Source organism: Perissodus microlepis, chromosome 13 (genome assembly GCF_051167445.1).
Source record: "Perissodus microlepis isolate ML-2025 ecotype Zambia chromosome 13, ASM5116744v1, whole genome shotgun sequence".
Lineage (NCBI taxonomy): Eukaryota > Metazoa > Chordata > Actinopteri > Cichliformes > Cichlidae > Perissodus > Perissodus microlepis.
In genome coordinates, this window is record NC_140473.1 from 11,051,800 (window position 1) to 11,070,618 (window position 18,819).

Sequence of the window (18,819 nt, forward strand, 5' to 3'; positions counted from 1 at the left end):
AAAGACAGACTTTAAAGTAGATTCTTATTTGAAACTGGTGATAAAATCCAGGTCAGATACAGTTACATACAAGCATACAGTACACACTACTGCTCAAAGATCAGAGGTCAGTTAGAAAAGTCCCTGCTTTTAATAGAAAATTGGCTTTAATGTAACATCACATGAAGGTTATCAGTAATGTTTCACAGCTTTAATCAAATCCTTCATCATCCATAATTGTGATGGAAAAATGTCTGCAAGCGCGCAGGAGCCCATTTATAGAGACAATCAGTCCTGTGTTATAATGTTCATTGAAGTTTATCAGGTCAGACGACCAACAGATGATAAGAAATATAATCTTACTAATTATTAGAGTTGAAAAGTACTTTGCTAAGCAAAATTCAATGAGGTTAGGCTTGAGCTTGAGACGTTAACATAAAAGGTTCAGTTGGTGATGCATGAAAGAAAATAATTTTCTTCTAAAAGTCTATTGGAGAATTCTGATTGTAAGAAATGAAAAATATTCAAAGACTGAAACTGTTAAAAAAAGTGAAGGTTTTATGCAGCCGGGTGTTGCAGCCCCTTTAGAGGAAAATGTAAACTTGGCTTCATGAGATTAAAAACAAACACTGGGATGATCCAGACACATTTATTGTTTCTTTAATCACCACAATAGTTTCAGTTTGTGCAAAAATCTTTAAAAAGCTGTTTTGAGTGATAAGTTAGGCTTTAACGTGTTAAGCTTGCATTAGATAAGACAATGTACCACCCCATATGGAAAAGAAATAGTAAAAACTTATATGTGATTACTCATGAAAGTGGCCACTTTCATGAGTAAATCATATAAGGCTTACATGATTTACTCATGAAAGTGGCCACTTTCTCATTACTTTCATATATTGTTTTAGTAAGTATCCAAAACATACAAGTTTCATCATATAATTTTTCAAGGGATCTTATATCTGTTTTCACTCTTATCTGCTTTTCATACAAGTTTCACACAAGACAGATACAAACTTTATAAGATTTATATATATCTTTTCCATATGGGACTGAACACAGGAGGGATTATTGCTGAAAATGGGTCTCTGAACACCTCTGTAGATATTCTATTAAAAATCATTGATGATTTGTGATCAGTGTTAATATTAAGCATTTATATGATTATTTTGATAAATTGCTGTGATTCAATCTGAAACCAAATTTGAGTCTATTCTGAAAACAAGACATTTCTAATTCACCTCAGACTTTTGAGCTGTAGTCTACATTGTAATGATAGTGTATGGTTATTGATTAGAGCAGATGATATGAGACTATCAGGAGAGACTGTTAAAAAGCTATGAGCTGTCTTGATGCAGAGAAAGTGGAGTTTGTCATCCTGGAGCTGCTGCCAAGATGAATGATGCTCTGCCTCTGTGCTCAAGTTCAGACATAGGCTTTAAGCAACCATGAGCCACTGATAAGCGTGATAGATTAATAAGCATGTATAAAGTGGACTTGTTAAACAGCTCTGATAGGAGAAAGTCAATGAGCACGCAATAAAGTGGACTTGTTAGGGACAGTTTACCATCAGCCTTGATAAAGTTGAACTTATTTTGTATTGAAAGACAGACTTTAAAGTAGATTCTTATTTGAAACTGGTGATAAAATCCAGGTCAGATACAGTTACATACAAGCATACAGTACACACTACTGCTCAAAGGTCAGAGGTCAGTTAGAAAAGTCCCTGCTTTTAATAGAAAATTGGCTTTAATGTAACATCACATGAAGGTTATCAGTAATGTTTCACAGCTTTAATCAAATCCTTCATCATCCATAATTGTGATGGAAAAATGTCTGCAAGCGTGCAGGAGCCCATTTATAGAGACAATCAGTCCTGTGTTATAATGTTCATTGAAGTTTATCAGGTCAGACGACCAACAGATGATAAGAAATATAATCTTACTAATTATTAGAGTTGAAAAGTACTTTGCTAAGCAAAATTCAATGAGGTTAGGCTTGAGCTTGAGACGTTAACATAAAAGGTTCAGTTGGTGATGCATGAAAGAAAATAATTTTCTTCTAAAAATCTATTGGAGAATTCTGATTGTAAGAAATGAAAAATATTCAAAGACTGAAACTGTTGAAAAAAGTGAAGGTTTTGTGCAGCCGGGTGTTGCAGCCCCTTTAGAGGAAAATGTAAACTTGGCTTCATGAGATTAAAAACAAACACTGGGATGATCCAGACACATTTATTGTTTCTTTAATCACCACAATAGTTTCAGTTTGTGCAAAAATCTTTAAAAAGCTGTTTTGAGTGATAAGTTAGGCTTTAATGTGTTAAGCTTGCATTAGATAAGACAATGTACCACCCCATATGGAAAAGAAATAGTAAAAACTTATATGTGATTACTCATGAAAGTGGCCACTTTCATGAGTAAATCATATAAGGCTTAAATGATTTACTCATGAAAGTGGCCACTTTCTCATTACTTTCATATATTGTTTTAGTAAGTATCCAAAACATACAAGTTTCATTATATAATTTTTCAAGGGATCTTATATCTGTTTTCACTCTTATCTGCTTTTCATACAAGTTTCACACAAGACAGATACAAACTTTATAAGATTTATATATATCTTTTCCATATGGGACTGAACACAGGAGGGATTATTGCTGAAAATGGGTCTCTGAACACCTCTGTAGATATTCTATTAAAAATCATTGATGATTTGTGATCAGTGTTAATATTAAGCATTTATATGATTATTTTGATAAATTGCTGTGATTCAATCTGAAACCAAATTTGAGTCTATTCTGAAAACAAGACATTTCTAATTCACCTCAGACTTTTGAGCTGTAGTCTACATTGTAATGATAGTGTATGGTTATTGATTAGAGCAGATGATATGAGACTATCAGGAGAGACTGTTAAAAAGCTATGAGCTGTCTTGATGCAGAGAAAGTGGAGTTTGTCATCCTGGAGCTGCTGCCAAGATGAATGATGCTCTGCCTCTGTGCTCAAGTTCAGACATAGGCTTTAAGCAACCATGAGCCACTGATAAGCGTGATAGATTAATAAGCATGTATAAAGTGGACTTGTTAAACAGCTCTGATAGGAGAAAGTCAATGAGCACGCAATAAAGTGGACTTGTTAGGGACAGTTTACCATCAGCCTTGATAAAGTTGAACTTATTTTGTATTGAAAGACAGACTTTAAAGTAGATTCTTATTTGAAACTGGTGATAAAATCCAGGTCAGACACAGTTACATACAAGCATACAGTACACACTACTGCTCAAAGGTCAGAGGTCAGTTAGAAAAGTCCCTGCTTTTAATAGAAAATTGGCTTTAATGTAACATCACATGAAGGTTATCAGTAATGTTTCACAGCTTTAATCAAATCCTTCATCATCCATAATTGTGATGGAAAAATGTCTGCAAGCGCGCAGGAGCCCATTTATAGAGACAATCAGTCCTGTGTTATAATGTTCATTGAAGTTTATCAGGTCAGACGACCAACAGATGATAAGAAATATAATCTTACTAATTATTAGAGTTGAAAAGTACTTTGCTAAGCAAAATTCAATGAGGTTAGGCTTGAGCTTGAGACGTTAACATAAAAGGTTCAGTTGGTGATGCATGAAAGAAAATAATTTTCTTCTAAAAATCTATTGGAGAATTCTGATTGTAAGAAATGAAAAATATTCAAAGACTGAAACTGTTAAAAAAAGTGAAGGTTTTATGCAGCCGGGTGTTGCAGCCCCTTTAGAGGAAAATGTAAACTTGGTTTCATGAGGTTAAAAACAAACACTGGGATGATCCAGACACATTTATTGTTTCTTTAATCACCACAATAGTTTCAGTTTGTGCAAAAATCTTTAAAAAGCTGTTTTGAGTGATAAGTTAGGCTTTAATGTGTTAAGCTTGCATTAGATAAGACAATGTACCACCCCATATGGAAAAGAAATAGTAAAAACTTATATGTGATTACTCATGAAAGTGGCCACTTTCATGAGTAAATCATATAAGGCTTACATGATTTACTCATGAAAGTGGCCACTTTCTCATTACTTTCATATATTGTTTTAGTAAGTATCCAAAACATACAAGTTTCATTATATAATTTTTCAAGGGATCTTATATCTGTTTTCACTTTTATCTGCTTTTCATACAAGTTTCACACAAGACAGATACAAACTTTATAAGATTTATATATATCTTTTCCATATGGGACTGAACACAGGAGGGATTATTGCTGAAAATGGGTCTCTGAACACCTCTGTAGATATTCTATTAAAAATCATTGATGATTTGTGATCAGTGTTAATATTAAGCATTTATATGATTATTTTGATAAATTGCTGTGATTCAATCTGAAACCAAATTTGAGTCTATTCTGAAAACAAGACATTTCTAATTCACCTCAGACTTTTGAGCTGTAGTCTACATTGTAATGATAGTGTATGGTTATTGATTAGAGCAGATGATATGAGACTATCAGGAGAGACTGTTAAAAAGCTATGAGCTGTCTTGATGCAGAGAAAGTGGAGTTTGTCATCCTGGAGCTGCTGCCAAGATGAATGATGCTCTGCCTCTGTGCTCAAGTTCAGACATAGGCTTTAAGCAACCATGAGCCACTGATAAGCGTGATAGATTAATAAGCATGTATAAAGTGGACTTGTTAAACAGCTCTGATAGGAGAAAGTCAATGAGCACGCAATAAAGTGGACTTGTTAGGGACAGTATCAGCCTTGATAAAGTTGAACTTATTTTGTATTGAAGGACAGACTTTAAAGAAGATTCTTATTTGAAACTGGTGATAAAATCCAGGTCAGATACAGTTACATACAAGCATACATTACACATTACTGCTCAAAGGTCAGAGGTCAGTTAGAAAAGTCCCTGCTTTTAATAGAAAATTGGCTTTAATGTAACATCACATGAAGGTTATCAGTAATGTTTCACAGCTTTAATCAAATCCTTCATCATCCATAATTGTGATGGAAAAATGTCTGCAAGCGTGCAGGAGCCCATTTATAGAGACAATCAGTCCTGTGTTATAATGTTCATTGAAGTTTATCAGGTCAGACGACCAACAGATGATAAGAAATATAATCTTACTAATTATTAGAGTTGAAAAGTACTTTGCTAAGCAAAATTCAATGAGGTTAGGCTTGAGCTTGAGACGTTAACATAAAAGGTTCAGTTGGTGATGCATGAAAGAAAATAATTTTCTTCTACAAATCTATTGGAGAATTCTGATTGTAAGAAATGAAAAATATTCAAAGACTGAAACTGTTGAAAAAAGTGAAGGTTTTGTGCAGCCGGGTGTTGCAGCCCCTTTAGAGGAAAATGTAAACTTGGCTTCATGAGGTTAAAAACAAACACTGGGATGATCCAGACACATTTATTGTTTCTTTAATCACCACAATAGTTTCAGTTTGTGCAAAAATCTTTAAAAAGCTGTTTTGAGTGATAAGTTAGGCTTTAATGTGTTAAGCTTGCATTAGATAAGACAATGTACCACCCCATATGGAAAAGAAATAGTAAAAACTTATATGTGATTACTCATGAAAGTGGCCACTTTCATGAGTAAATCATATAAGGCTTACATGATTTACTCATGAAAGTGGCCACTTTCTCATTACTTTCACATATTGTTTTAGTAAGTATCCAAAACATACAAGTTTCATTATATAATTTTTCAAGGGATCTTATATCTGTTTTCACTCTTATCTGCTTTTCATACAAGTTTCACACAAGACAGATACAAACTTTATAAGATTTATATATATCTTTTCCATATGGGACTGAACACAGGAGGGATTATTGCTGAAAATGGGTCTCTGAACACCTCTGTAGATATTCTATTAAAAATCACTGATGATTTGTGATCAGTGTTAATATTAAGCATTTATATGATTATTTTGATAAATTGCTGTGATTCAATCTGAAACCAAATTTGAGTCTATTCTGAAAACAAGACATTTCTAATTCACCTCAGACTTTTGAGCTGTAGTCTACATTGTAATGATAGTGTATGGTTATTGATTAGAGCAGATGATATGAGACTATCAGGAGAGACTGTTAAAAAGCTATGAGCTGTCTTGATGCAGAGAAAGTGGAGTTTGTCATCCTGGAGCTGCTGCCAAGATGAATGATGCTCTGCCTCTGTGCTCAAGTTCAGACATAGGCTTTAAGCAACCATGAGCCACTGATAAGCGTGATAGATTAATAAGCATGTATAAAGTGGACTTGTTAAACAGCTCTGATAGGAGAAAGTCAATGAGCACGCAATAAAGTGGACTTGTTAGGGACAGTTTACCATCAGCCTTGATAAAGTTGAACTTATTTTGTATTGAAAGACAGACTTTAAAGTAGATTCTTATTTGAAACTGGTGATAAAATCCAGGTCAGATACAGTTACATACAAGCATACAGTACACACTACTGCTCAAAGGTCAGAGGTCAGTTAGAAAAGTCCCTGCTTTTAATAGAAAATTGGCTTTAATGTAACATCACATGAAGGTTATCAGTAATGTTTCACAGCTTTAATCAAATCCTTCATCATCCATAATTGTGATGGAAAAATGTCTGCAAGCGTGCAGGAGCCCATTTATAGAGACAATCAGTCCTGTGTTATAATGTTCATTGAAGTTTATCAGGTCAGACGACCAACAGATGATAAGAAATATAATCTTACTAATTATTAGAGTTGAAAAGTACTTTGCTAAGCAAAATTCAATGAGGTTAGGCTTGAGCTTGAGACGTTAACATAAAAGGTTCAGTTGGTGATGCATGAAAGAAAATAATTTTCTTCTAAAAATCTATTGGAGAATTCTGATTGTAAGAAATGAAAAATATTCAAAGACTGAAACTGTTTCACACAGTAGAAATTTTTATTCATCGTTTATATTGGGTTTTTTTCTGATTTTAGTGTTTATTTTTTATTGTAGTTTTTATTTGCATGATTTTATTCTGTTTGTATCACATTGTTTCAGTGTGTTATTTTACATTGTTTTAATCCACTGTGGATTGGCTGGCAATGGGACAAATTAGCTGATAGTGATCACATGTTGAGGCATGGGTGTGTCCAGAGGTGTCCTTTCAGCTGTTTAAAGGTCGTATTAAAAGGAAGCAAGCTGAGCACTGGAAGGAGAGAGGCCCTAGATTGGAAGAGGAACGCATGAAGGCCAGGTGGCAAAGAGGGAGCCGCTGCGTGATCATGGGGGGTGCGACGCCTCATCTGGAGACCGGTCAGCGTGATGTGGTGACCCAGTCCCGACAGCAGGAACGGCGACAGTAGGAGACAATGTGTGTGAGTGACATCAGGGCAGATGTATACCACTGCCTGCATTTGTGAGTAGTGTCTCACTGTTTTTCACTGGGTGCAGCCGTGTTGGGAGAGGGTCGCCATGGCTATAAGCCAGGGCAGCTTCCGGGATGATGGTTCTGGCTCCTATTTGTTTTTACTTACAGGTGATGACGTGAGGGGAGCCGCGGTGGTATCGAGCGACGGACTCCAATGCAGAATTCGAACTGGGCTGGGATGTGATGGACCCAGTGGACGGACGAGACTGGGACAGGAGGCTCCTCGTCTGCCTGACACAAGGCTGGCGTGGACCCCGCTCAGCAAGAGGAATTTCTGTCCAGCTCAAGAACACACAAGGAATATTCGTCCTGGGTTGTGGGACTGGGTGGGATTTCTGTGCATGAAGAGAATTGTATTTTGACCAGTTTTAGAATAATCTTATCCAGTCTCAGTGGGAATTTTAGCATATCGAGAAAATTTCATTGTATACTTTATTTCTTAGTATCTGGTTTGTTTTATTCCTGCTGTCCACCTCGTGGAATAAACATGAATGAAACGATACTTTCCTGTCAAAAACAATATTTTAGTCAGGGCTAGCGGAAAGTTTCATATATATCATGAACATCTTTCCTCTTTGTCTTCCTATAGTTTAGTTTCATTTTCTTACCCCAACCGGTGGAGGCAGATGGCCCCTCCCTGATTCTGGTTCTGCCGAAAATGGAGTTTTTCCTTCCCACTGTTGCCAAGTTCTTGCTCATAGGGGGTCATTTGATTGTTGGGGCTTTCTCTGTATTATTGCACAACCTTTATCTTACCATATATTTCAAGTTTATATGTTGTGAATTGGCTTGATTTAAATCAAACTGAACTCATTCAATTAAAACCAAATATAACTTGTAATCCAATCTATTCAAATGTAAAGTCATCTCACTCAATTTGGACTAGCACTGAAAAATACACTGACATCCTCTGTTTCCCAATTAGCAGATCAGAGGTTGATGTTTTATTCATGACTCAATACTTGAATGGTTTTATCCTGTTTATAAATAAACATTTAAAAAGGACGTTGCTTCATTGTCTGATTCATTCTTTGTCTGTGTCGGTCCTTAATACACATACATACATATACATACATAAACTTGAAATGAATTAATCCACCTGTTCACAGGAGATCACAGGAAGATGACACCAAACATCAGAAGATCTTATTGTGCGCTACAGTAAAAGGGTGGTTTCTTGGGGCTAAAAGCACATAATAAACTACAGCAGAAGCTCACATAAAGCAGGAAATAAGCAGGCAGCACTTGATCTGCTAATGCACGTTTCACACTTTTATTGTTGCCTCATTCACTAACAGTTCAATGGTGCAAGATTACCATACACAGAATTAGGATATCTGCATGACACATCTATGCTGTACAGCGAATGGATTATAATTATTACAAATACAGTAAACATATTTACATTTTAGTTCAAGCTCCATACAACATAGATATTTACAAAGTATGAAAATGAAACCGGTCTGACAAATAATAAACAGCGTTAATGACGTTTTTTTTTTCTTTTCTTTTGGTGAACAAATCTGAAAGGGGGCGGGGTTAACTGATATTAATTGTCAGAGGGGGAAGGGGGAAAATATCATGGCTAGTTTTGTTTGAAAGGCATCAACAGAAAAACACACACAGAAAAAAGTGATGAGGTGAAGAAAGACACAATAAGTCTGCTGTCGTTTTAGATGTCACCAGCTACTTTGTATAGTCCTATATCTCTGATATTAGAAAAAATTAAAATGAGTTCAAATACACCTTTATTTTGATAGAGTTCAGTTGGATGCCTCGCATGACTAATGAGTAGATCTCCTCCAAAAAAATAACAGACTTCTAATTCACTCAACCCGCTTTCTAATAAAGAGGAAGCACTAATGTAACTCACCTCCTCAGTCGAGGTGCAGGGGTTACATGTTAGGTCTCCTTTTCCTTCCCCCCCTCTCTTACATTCAAACCCTCTCTTAGTTCACACTAGAACAGGCCGCCACACCATCATTTGGTTTAATATGAGTGGAACAACTAAACCGCACAGACTTTAAATGATCAGTTAGTTGAACCTTTTATTAATATGTGCAAAGAGCTGCAAACTAATATTTAAACATTGCAAACAATAAATACACAATCCAAAATAAAAACACCTCTGCAAATGAAGTGGAAACGTTTGCTCTGGCAGCGCTTCGCATCAACATGTATATGAGGTACATTGCACTTTTGAGACTTGGTCTGTGCATAGGTGCATCTTTGATGTGCAGCTCAGAGATCCACAATCCAGCACGTTTCTGTTTCTCTGACCGTCAGGTTGGCTGACCCGAGGTCACGTCAGAGCTTTATTTTTCATCTATATGTAACAGACAGTTGGTACCTCTCCTTCCACGCATTTCATACGACACAGCAGGCAGACTGCTGGTTGGTTGACCAGAGTTTTTCAATACCTTTCTGCATTAACACATCTCGAGAGGCGTAGGTGCCAAAAAGTGAATCCGAAGCCGAATGTAGCAGCTGCAGCACGGCACACAGAGCAAATATTTTCATGGGGTAGTATCAGAAATAAGACCTTTGAATATGTAGTCCCTTTAACTTCTTTCCTTCTATTAAACCATTCATTCATTCTTTTTCCTTACGTCCTTCTAACCTTTTCACTGTGTTTTCTTTGCGTCTTTACAACAAGAGTGTAAAGTTAATAGCAGTAAATGTCAAGGCTTTCTGATTCTCAGTGAGATAGAGCGAGCTAGAGGAGCAGAGAGGGATGTGTTAAATGAGGGTTAACTACCACACTCATCCCAGAACAGACTGCATGTACAAATCAAGTTCTCTCCTTAGTTCGTTTTCATCCTCCTAGTCCTCCTCCTCATCTCCTTGTAACCCTGTTAGTGAGTCAGTATTTTACTGACTCACTAACTGACACTGGCACTATCGGGGGTTTAGAGGCGGCGTATGTACACAGATTGAGGAGGATCTAAGTATGACGTGGATGACAGAGGAAATCGGGCGAGGCTCTCCTGTCAAAGTTCATTCCCACTTTGAGTTTTTGTTTCAGAGACGGTTCAGCCTGATGCAAATTCACTGCGAGAAGAAGAATACCCTATAAATCTATTAGCAGCTATAGTTTAGGTAGCAGAGCGTAAACTAACACGTCACTTGGAGATATCTGTAGATTTTTTCGTCATGATTTCAAATGTAAGCTGGCTGATTTGGTTCATTTTTGTTTTTTGTTCTAAACTGAGCAAACCTGGTCTTCTCCTGAGGACTGCTGCAGGTGTCACGCGAGCATGTTAATTTAATAAAAAACCAACAGCAAAAAAACCCAAAATAGAATGAAACTCATTTCAGGAGACAAATAAAACCGATAGAGACATTTTCTTTTGTACAGATGATTGGCAAACGGAAAGTTTCTAAAGAGTTGTGCACACACAAGTAGACAACTACAACATGCTACTTAGTTAGGGGAGTTTGGGAATGACAACCAAGCGGAACAAAATTAGACCCAAACATTGTCATCGAAACGAAAACACAAAAAGCTGAGGGGAGGGAATAGAGAGGAGGAAAGCTGAGCTGGCAGCGGGGTTGCTGGAGGGAAGCGGGGAGGCAAAAGTTCTGTGGAACTTAAAGGTTTGAGTCGCATGAAAAGAGACTTAAGCCACAAGTCTACTTACAAGAGAAAACCATCAAGAATCACAATGATGAATAAGTTTTAACACTTGGTATTTTCTGTATTTTCAAAGGCTTTTCAGAAAGGATGGAAGCGGTGGTTTTCCCGCGTACCGCTCCGCCCGATCAGTTCTTCGTCAGGCCGCCGCGCCGCCTCGCCAGCTTAGATCTGCAGGGAGAGTTTTACGTCTATCCTGCCTCCGACGTTTTTCTCACCTTGGTGGCCAGCTCCTTCTCACGATCCACCAGCTCTCCATGTCAGCGGAATCGTAGCCGCTGCTCTCGCTCGGCCTGATGGCGCTTTCAAAGGTGGTGCTTGAGATCTGCAAGGAGATGGAGGTGGACGTGGACAGAGTGCCCCAGCTCACGCTGGGGGACAGAGACTCGCTCAGGGACTTGGTGGTGGGAGCTGTTCCCACGGGAGCCGCCTCTCCCAGCTTCTCTCTCAGCGCCACAAGGTGACGGGTCTTTTCATCCACCTGGACGAAAGATGGGGACGAATGTGAGGTGGGGAGAAGAGGGGAGGGTTAGTCATGTAAAGTCTGTACTCTAAAAAACCCTTTTTAGAATAGCACTTTGGTCTTTGAGTTGCAGCTGCTCCATCTTCTCTAGCTCCCACTGGTGCTCTAGGATGAGGCTATCTAAGGAAAGAAGGAAACTTTGTAACAGGGCAGATATCTTTGATTGTGAAACAGAGATGGCCACAGTGCAGCAGCCCAGATTTACCAGTCAGGAGTTTTGGAGTATTCAGTCCCAAAGAGGTTCTTGAGAGAACGGGGTGGGGACAACTTGGCGTCTCGGGAGTAAAAGACCATGCAGATGTCTTTGGTGATAATGGCAGGCTGGATGCAATGGTCCAGCTGTAAAGAGGAGATAAAGGGTGTGTGTTAGACACGATGACATCAAGAGACTTAAAAACACGTAAAAAAACAGGTACAACACGGCAGAGCAGCGGCTGACCTCCAGATACGCAGATAAGGTCATGTAGATCTTCTCTCCATAGGGAGTTACGCAGTTGAGCAGGAGGGAGTTGTGCAGGGAGCTGTCCCACACTGCCTCAAAGCGATAGAAAGTGCTGAAAAAGACAGAAAGAGGAAAAGTTAGCTTGACAGCATTATTTTTTATGAAGTCCTACTTGGTGCTAACATTACAGGGTCTCTGTTTACAGCAGTGTGTCATGTTGTTAAAAAAAGGGAGTGACGTGAGCACAGTTCTGACATATCAAGAAGTGAACGCAGTGACTGAAGCGGTGTTCACATTCATCCTTTAATTATGACAAAACGTGAGGAATTGCACTGAGGTGAGACCTTGACAACAGACAAATCAGGAGCCACAGAGTGTCAAGTGTCAGCCGACACCAATCGGGACAATGATAAGAAAGAAATTCATTTACAGATACGTGAAAAAGCAGTTTAAGGATCTGGATCTAGATTATTACACCACATCATCATTATACCTGTGATTCAGCAGCTGATGGAACCAACTTTAGCAGCAAAAACTTGAGGTAATCATTTTTTATTAGTGTTTCACAGCAGTGTGGACGGATTTCTGGCCCATTTGTCTTTACAATGTTTCTTCGGTTCATTAAAGTTAGCAGATATTTATTCATTCACAGCTTTCTTAACGTTCAGTAATGTTGAAGTCTCAACTTTGAGCCACTGCAGCACCACTCTGTTGTTGCTTTGCTGCTGCGCTCTGGAGTCACTGACCCAACGATGATCTCTTTGACTCTAGAGTACTTCATGGCTCACTCAGTGACCTGGACACTTTGCAGGTTCTTTGGCAGCAAAAAAGCTCAAATAATCATCACCCGAGCAAAACTGTTGGTATGACCTGTTTGTCTGATATGCCGTGTTTGGTTTTCACCAATGTTGAAGCTGTGCATTAGGGCTTAGGTTTTCAACTTTGCAAACCTAACCCATGCTGCCATGTTGTATTTAGAGGGAAAATGGTTTCTCCTGGAAGCCTTTCCAAACAGGCCATATTTGTTGAGTCTTTTTCTAATTGCACTGCCATGAACTCCAACATTTAGCATGCTAACTGTGGCCTGTAGAGCCTCAGATGTGTGGGGTGAATTTTCTGGGACGTCCACTCCTGGTAAGATTGGAAACAGTCTTTGAATTTTTTAACTTGCGAATAATCTTTCTTGCTGTAAAATGATGGACTTCAAAGCCTTCCCACATTCGTGGGTATCAACAACTGCTTCTCTAATCCTCACTATGTTACCACTTACCTGAATACGCCACACCAGCAAACTGACAGTAGTGGTTACACTTACTGATGATCTATTGCATTTGATTAGCACTTGGCTGATACTGACCCTCTTAACTAATTATGGAAATAGTCTTGGATGTACTTAGTTTTTTAAACACCACATCTGAATTTGGGCTCAGTGTTTGTTAAATAAATAATGACCTGGTATAATGTGTTATGTGTTGTTCATCTGAGGTTGCATTTACCTCATATTAAGACCTACTAAGGACCTGATTGTTTTTTTTTAATTATGTCCTGATACATAAAACCTGAGAGCTCACATAACTGCATATGCTCAGAATATACAGCACACATGGATACAAATGACTGCCTTGCAGCAGCAATCGTAAGACCATCACTATGAGCTCTATACAAGGTTGCACTGTTCCTGTTATTAACAGCAGGGGGCACTATCAGCCACAGACTGAGAGCCAGATATGCTCTGCTGGTGCCTCATTGGCCTCATTGTTACTGAGGTAAGACTTTATAGTGAGAAACAGCTGAGGGGGAAAACATTGATCTGGAAACATCTGAGTGTTACAGAGGATATACATAGCACTATGGTTCAGTGTCACACAATCACAAACAAATACAGAAAAGTACTAAAAAGGGTGTTGCCTCCAAAGATCGCTTTTACTGGTTTGGAGCTTAGGAGGCTTAATATCGACAGGCATGAATGAAGACAGATCAGAACAGCTGTTTTATCACAGCATCCAGTACCAACACAACCATCCACACTCAAGAGCCTGTTGGCTTCAGAGTCAGCAGCTGAATGTCTAAAATATGAAATGTAATTTTTTGGTCCATCAGCTACAGCTACAGCATGAACTGCTTACAGAGGACGGGCCGCTCATCCAAGGCGCAGAACAAAGAAGCGCCGGGGGATCCGCGCTGGCATTAGGAACAGACTGAGACAGCAGGCGCATCGCGCACCACTGCCCAGTATCCTACTGGCCAACGTACAATCCATGGAGAACAAGCTCGATGACCTAAGAGCAAGGGTCACCTTCCAACGTGACATGAGGGACTGCAACATTCTGTGCTTCACGGAGACATGGCTGACCCCCACCGTGCCGGACCGTGCCGTAACTCCGTCGGATTCATTCTTTGTGCTCCGCGCGGACAGAACGGCAGAGTCGAACAAAACCAAAGGTGGAGGAGTGTGTTTCATGGTAAACAGAAAGTGGTGTGATGCCAGGAGCATTTCTACTCTCTCCAGCGGCTGCTCGCCACATCTGGAGTTCCTGAGCATTAAGTGCCGCCCTTTCTATCTGCCCCGTGAATTCACCTCGGTCATCGCCACGGTGGTCTACATCCCACCCCAAGCGGACACAGGTATGGCTTTGTCCGAATTACATGATGTGCTGAGCTCGCTTCAAAACAAGGACCCGGGCGCAGCCCTCATTGTAGCAGGAGACTTTAATAAAGCGAACCTCAGACAAGTCATGCCAAACTTTTACCAGCATGTCTCGTGTCCAACGAGAAGGGATCGAATTTTGGATCACTGCTACACACCATACAAGCAGGGCTACAAAGCTGTCTCACACCCGGCTTTTGGAAAGTCTGACCACAACGCCATCTTCCTCATTCCCCAGTATAAAGAAAACATACGGAGGGAAGACGTAACCACGAGGGAGGTAAAACGGTGGACTGCCCAATCAGAAGCTACGCTACAGGACGCACTCAACGACGTCGACTGGGACATGTTCAGAGCATGCGCAGTCGACATCAACGAGTTTACGGAAGTAGCAGTATGCTTCGTCAATATGCTAGCGGAGGAGATTATCCCCACTGCAAGGGTCACCACATTCCCAAACCAGAAACCGTGGATGGACAGATCGATCCACACTGCAGTAAACGCCAGGACCGCCTCCTACAACGCGGGTCTCGCCACTGGCGATATGAGCGCCTACAAAGCGGCCTCATACGGCGCGCGGCGCGCGGTGAGAGATGCCAAACGCCGGTACCGGGAGCGTGTGGAGTCCCGCTTCCACCAGGGCGACACACGGAGTATGTGGCACGGACTACGCACCATTACGGACTACAAAGCCAGGGACACTGCGCCGATCAACGCCGACTCTGCATTCACCAACGAGCTGAATCAGTTCTACGCCCGTTTCGAGGTTAGCCAGGCGGCTAACGCTATCTACCGCCTGAATACCGAGGACAGTGACATCATCAGCGAGAGACCGGTGACCAGCATCGCGGAGCATGACGTCCGAGCGGCATTGAGGAGAGTGAACACAAGGAAAGCGGCGGGGCCAGACGGCATCACCGGCCGTCTGCTGCGCTGCTGTGCTGACCAGCTAGCAGGTGTGTTCACTTACATCTTCAACGAGTCCCTGGCGAAGTCTGTGGTCCCCACATGCTTCAAAAGATCCACCATTATCCCTGTGCCCAAGAACAGCAAACCCTCATCCCTGAACGATTACCGGCCAGTTGCACTGACCTCGGTAGTAATGAAGGTGTTTGAGAGGCTGCTGAAGAACATCATCTCCTCCTCCATCCCAGACACCACAGATCCGCTGCAGTTCGCCTACCGATCCAACAGATCCACAGAGGATGCCATCGCCCACGTCCTGCACACCACCCTCAGCCACGTGGACAAGAAACAGGGTAACTATGTGCGAATGCTGTTTGTTGATTACAGTTCAGCGTTTAACACAATAGTGCCCTGCAGACTGTTCACAAAGCTCAGGGATCTGGGACTTAACAGCCGTCTATGTGCATGGGTGTTGGACTTCCTCACTGGCAGAACTCAGGTGGTGAGGGTGGGTAGATGCGTCTCTAACAGCATCACCATCAACACAGGAGCACCTCAGGAATGTGTCCTCTCGCCACTGCTCTACTCCCTCTACACTTCAGACTGTGTGGCCACCCATGGCTCCAACACCATTGTGAAGTTTGCTGACGACACAGTGGTGTTGGGTGCCATCTCCAACAACGATGAGGTGGCCTACATGGATGAACTGAAGAATCTGGCATCATGGTGCCAGGACAACCACCTCCAGCTGAACGTTGGCAAGACCAAGGAGCTGGTGGTGGACTTCAGAAGGGGTCAGCACAGAGACTACAAGCCCATTATCATCAATGGAGCTCCAGTGGAGAGGGTGCAGTCCTTCAAATATCTTGGTGTCCACATCTCCTCAGACCTGACATGGGCTGCCCACATTCAGGTCCAGACCAAAAAGGCTAGGCAGTGCCTGTATCACCTACGACAACTGAGGAAGTTCAGGGTCTCTCCAAAGATCCTCAGGATTTTCTATACAGGCGCTGTGGAGAGCATCCTCACACAGAACATGACATCGTGGTTTGGAAACAGCTGTGTGAAGGACCAAAAAGCTCTCCAGAGAGTGATCCGTACAGCAGAACGCTGCTGCAGGATTGCTCTCCCCCCGCTTCAGGACACCTACACCAGGAGATGCCGGACTAGAGCAACGCAGATACTGAAGGACCCGTCCCATCCTGGCAACAAACTGTTCCAACTTCTGCAATCTGGTAGAAGGTTCCGCATCATCCGGGCCCTAAACACACACACACCCGCCCTCTCACATCATCTATAATTGACTGAGACAGGACTCTCTTCCAGACACTCTAAACCAAGGCACAATGTACATTCCAAATTCCTTTAATTTTAAATATGTTTATATTGTCTATTCTGTAAAATAGTCAGATGTCTATTCATATTAATGTACAGAATTCACCTGCTTGCTGCTACTACTGCACATTCACCCAATGTATATACTATTTATATATATATATATATATATATATATATATATATATATATATATATATATATATATATATATATATATATATATATATATATATATATATATATATATATAATGTTCTTCCTCTACCCCCCCCATTTTTGCACATGTCGAGGAGCGTGTCAGGCTACATTTCACTGTGTGTTATACTTGTGTATACTTGTCTATGCATGTGACAAATAAAGAACCTTGAACCTTGAACCTTGAGAAGCAGCCTAAAGCCCAACAGATTCATCTTTCCAGACTGAAAATATCTCAGAGTGGGGAGGAAGGGGAAGTGAGAGAGCTGGTCAGCCTCGTCCTCCAGACTGGCCAGAGCAGAGGACGCCAGGGAGTCGGTGTGCTCGGACAGCGTGTCCAACACTTTGCCGTTCACATAGCCGCTCATGAGGTAGCGGATCAACTCTATCTTACGGGTATAGTCTGGATGTGTGATATTGATGAACGGTGAGAGAGATTGAAGGGGAAAAGAAGAGGAAGGAGACAGAGTTGGGTAAGAGGATTATATAAATTGTGAGGAATGATTGAATAAGAGACGAAAAAAACAATCCAAAGGAGGCGAGAAATGACAAGGGAAAAAAAGTGGAAGGACACATGAGGCATGCTTATGTAACAAAAAATCAACATAAAATTATTGATGGCAAAGAACACATTGAAGTGACATGGAAACACTCGCCTGGTTTGGACAGAGGCATGGGAATAGGACAGTACTTCCTGGATGCTGTTGGAGGACTGTTGACATAATAAAAAATACCTTTTATTTATATATGCATATAAAATTAGCCAATGTGATTAGAATACAATCGTTTACACATTTCTAACAAAATGCTGCTGCATTAAATATGAATTATCACTGCATGACTGGATCTGCTGTTTGACCCCCACCAACCTGGTCCCGTCCTGATATTCTAACTCTGTAATATGCAACTTCTGTCAGTGTTCTGATACTGGAAACTGAATTTCCCGGAGGAACCACCCGAGGGATTAATAACGTTCTATCTAATCTACATCGACAACAGAAAAAGAAAATCTGCTGCTTGCAACAGCATTGTGTTAGAAGCATTTTTACTGGAGTGAATGCATTTAACTGTACTTGATTCATCTGTTAAAAGTACTTATATATTGCAATAAGACTGCAAAAAGCAAAGGGGACTGAATTCTATAGTATGTGGTATGTGTATAAGGTGACACATGTATGCAGTTTCCTGCCATTAGTGTAATGTAAACTTGGAATCATCACATATCTACAGGTATTTGTACTGAATGAAATGAGCTGTGGTGATTAAAAGCATCAGCAAAAGCATACTTACTAGTGGCCTTTTCTTCTTAGGTCTGGATCTTGATGCTTCTGGGACTGAAGATCACAGCCAAGTCACCAGTTTCATAAACAATAAACAAACAAAAAGCAAATAAACAAAACACTTTCAGAGATCGCACAACTTTTGTTTTCATCTTCATATGATAATGTTCCTTGAATCGAATCTACCATACACTACCATACACACTCTACTACAGTGTATCAAACTATTCTAAATACTTCCACAAACAATGACATACCCATCTTTGTCTTTTTGTGGCTTTCACCAAAAACTCTCCCCCTGGTGGATCCTGTGTTGACGTATGTGATTTTAGGAGAAAAACAAAAACAAAATCATTTTAAATGGTTACATTAAATGTAATAATATCAACATTCAATAGATTTGACTGTACATGTATCAACTGGTGTAAAATACATGTTCCTTGATCCTTGGTCAGGCAACATAAATTACTGTTGTTTCAGCCATCAGGTACTCCTCTAAAATTCAGCCTGGACTCCAAATA

The 18,819-nt window shown here is 40.4% G+C and overlaps 1 protein-coding gene across 2 annotated transcripts; it reads right to left on the reverse strand.

The window, feature by feature from the left end:
* Positions 1–8,592: 8,592 nt before the first annotated feature.
* Positions 8,593–18,811, reverse strand: LOC146374736 (kinesin-like protein KIF1B). 2 transcript variants are annotated; one of them, XM_084949087.1, is made up of 6 exons: positions 18,556–18,809; positions 18,309–18,352; positions 17,675–17,730; positions 11,930–12,044; positions 11,696–11,829; positions 8,593–11,610 (listed from the first exon to the last, which is right to left on the reverse strand). In XM_084949087.1, coding segments are annotated over exons 1-6 (354 nt in total). In that variant the 5' UTR covers positions 18,560–18,809; the 3' UTR covers positions 8,593–11,609. The 2 variants fall into 2 exon arrangements, with proteins under 2 accessions (XP_084805213.1, XP_084805212.1); XM_084949086.1 differs by having other exon boundaries at positions 8,593–11,829; positions 18,556–18,811.
* Between the last annotated feature and the right edge of the window lie 8 nt (positions 18,812–18,819).

What these genes read in the sequence shown, in the direction of transcription:
- LOC146374736 (XM_084949086.1), bottom strand. An exon ending in CATGCCTCTGTCCAAACCAG is followed by an intron (nt 12,045 to 17,674) that starts GCGAGTGTTTCC and finishes TGTCTTTTTCAG; the next exon opens with CACTTTCTATCGCTTTGAGG. An exon ending in CCTTATCTGCGTATCTGGAG is followed by an intron (nt 11,830 to 11,929) that starts GTCAGCCGCTGC and finishes TCCTCTTTACAG; the next exon opens with CTGGACCATTGCATCCAGCC.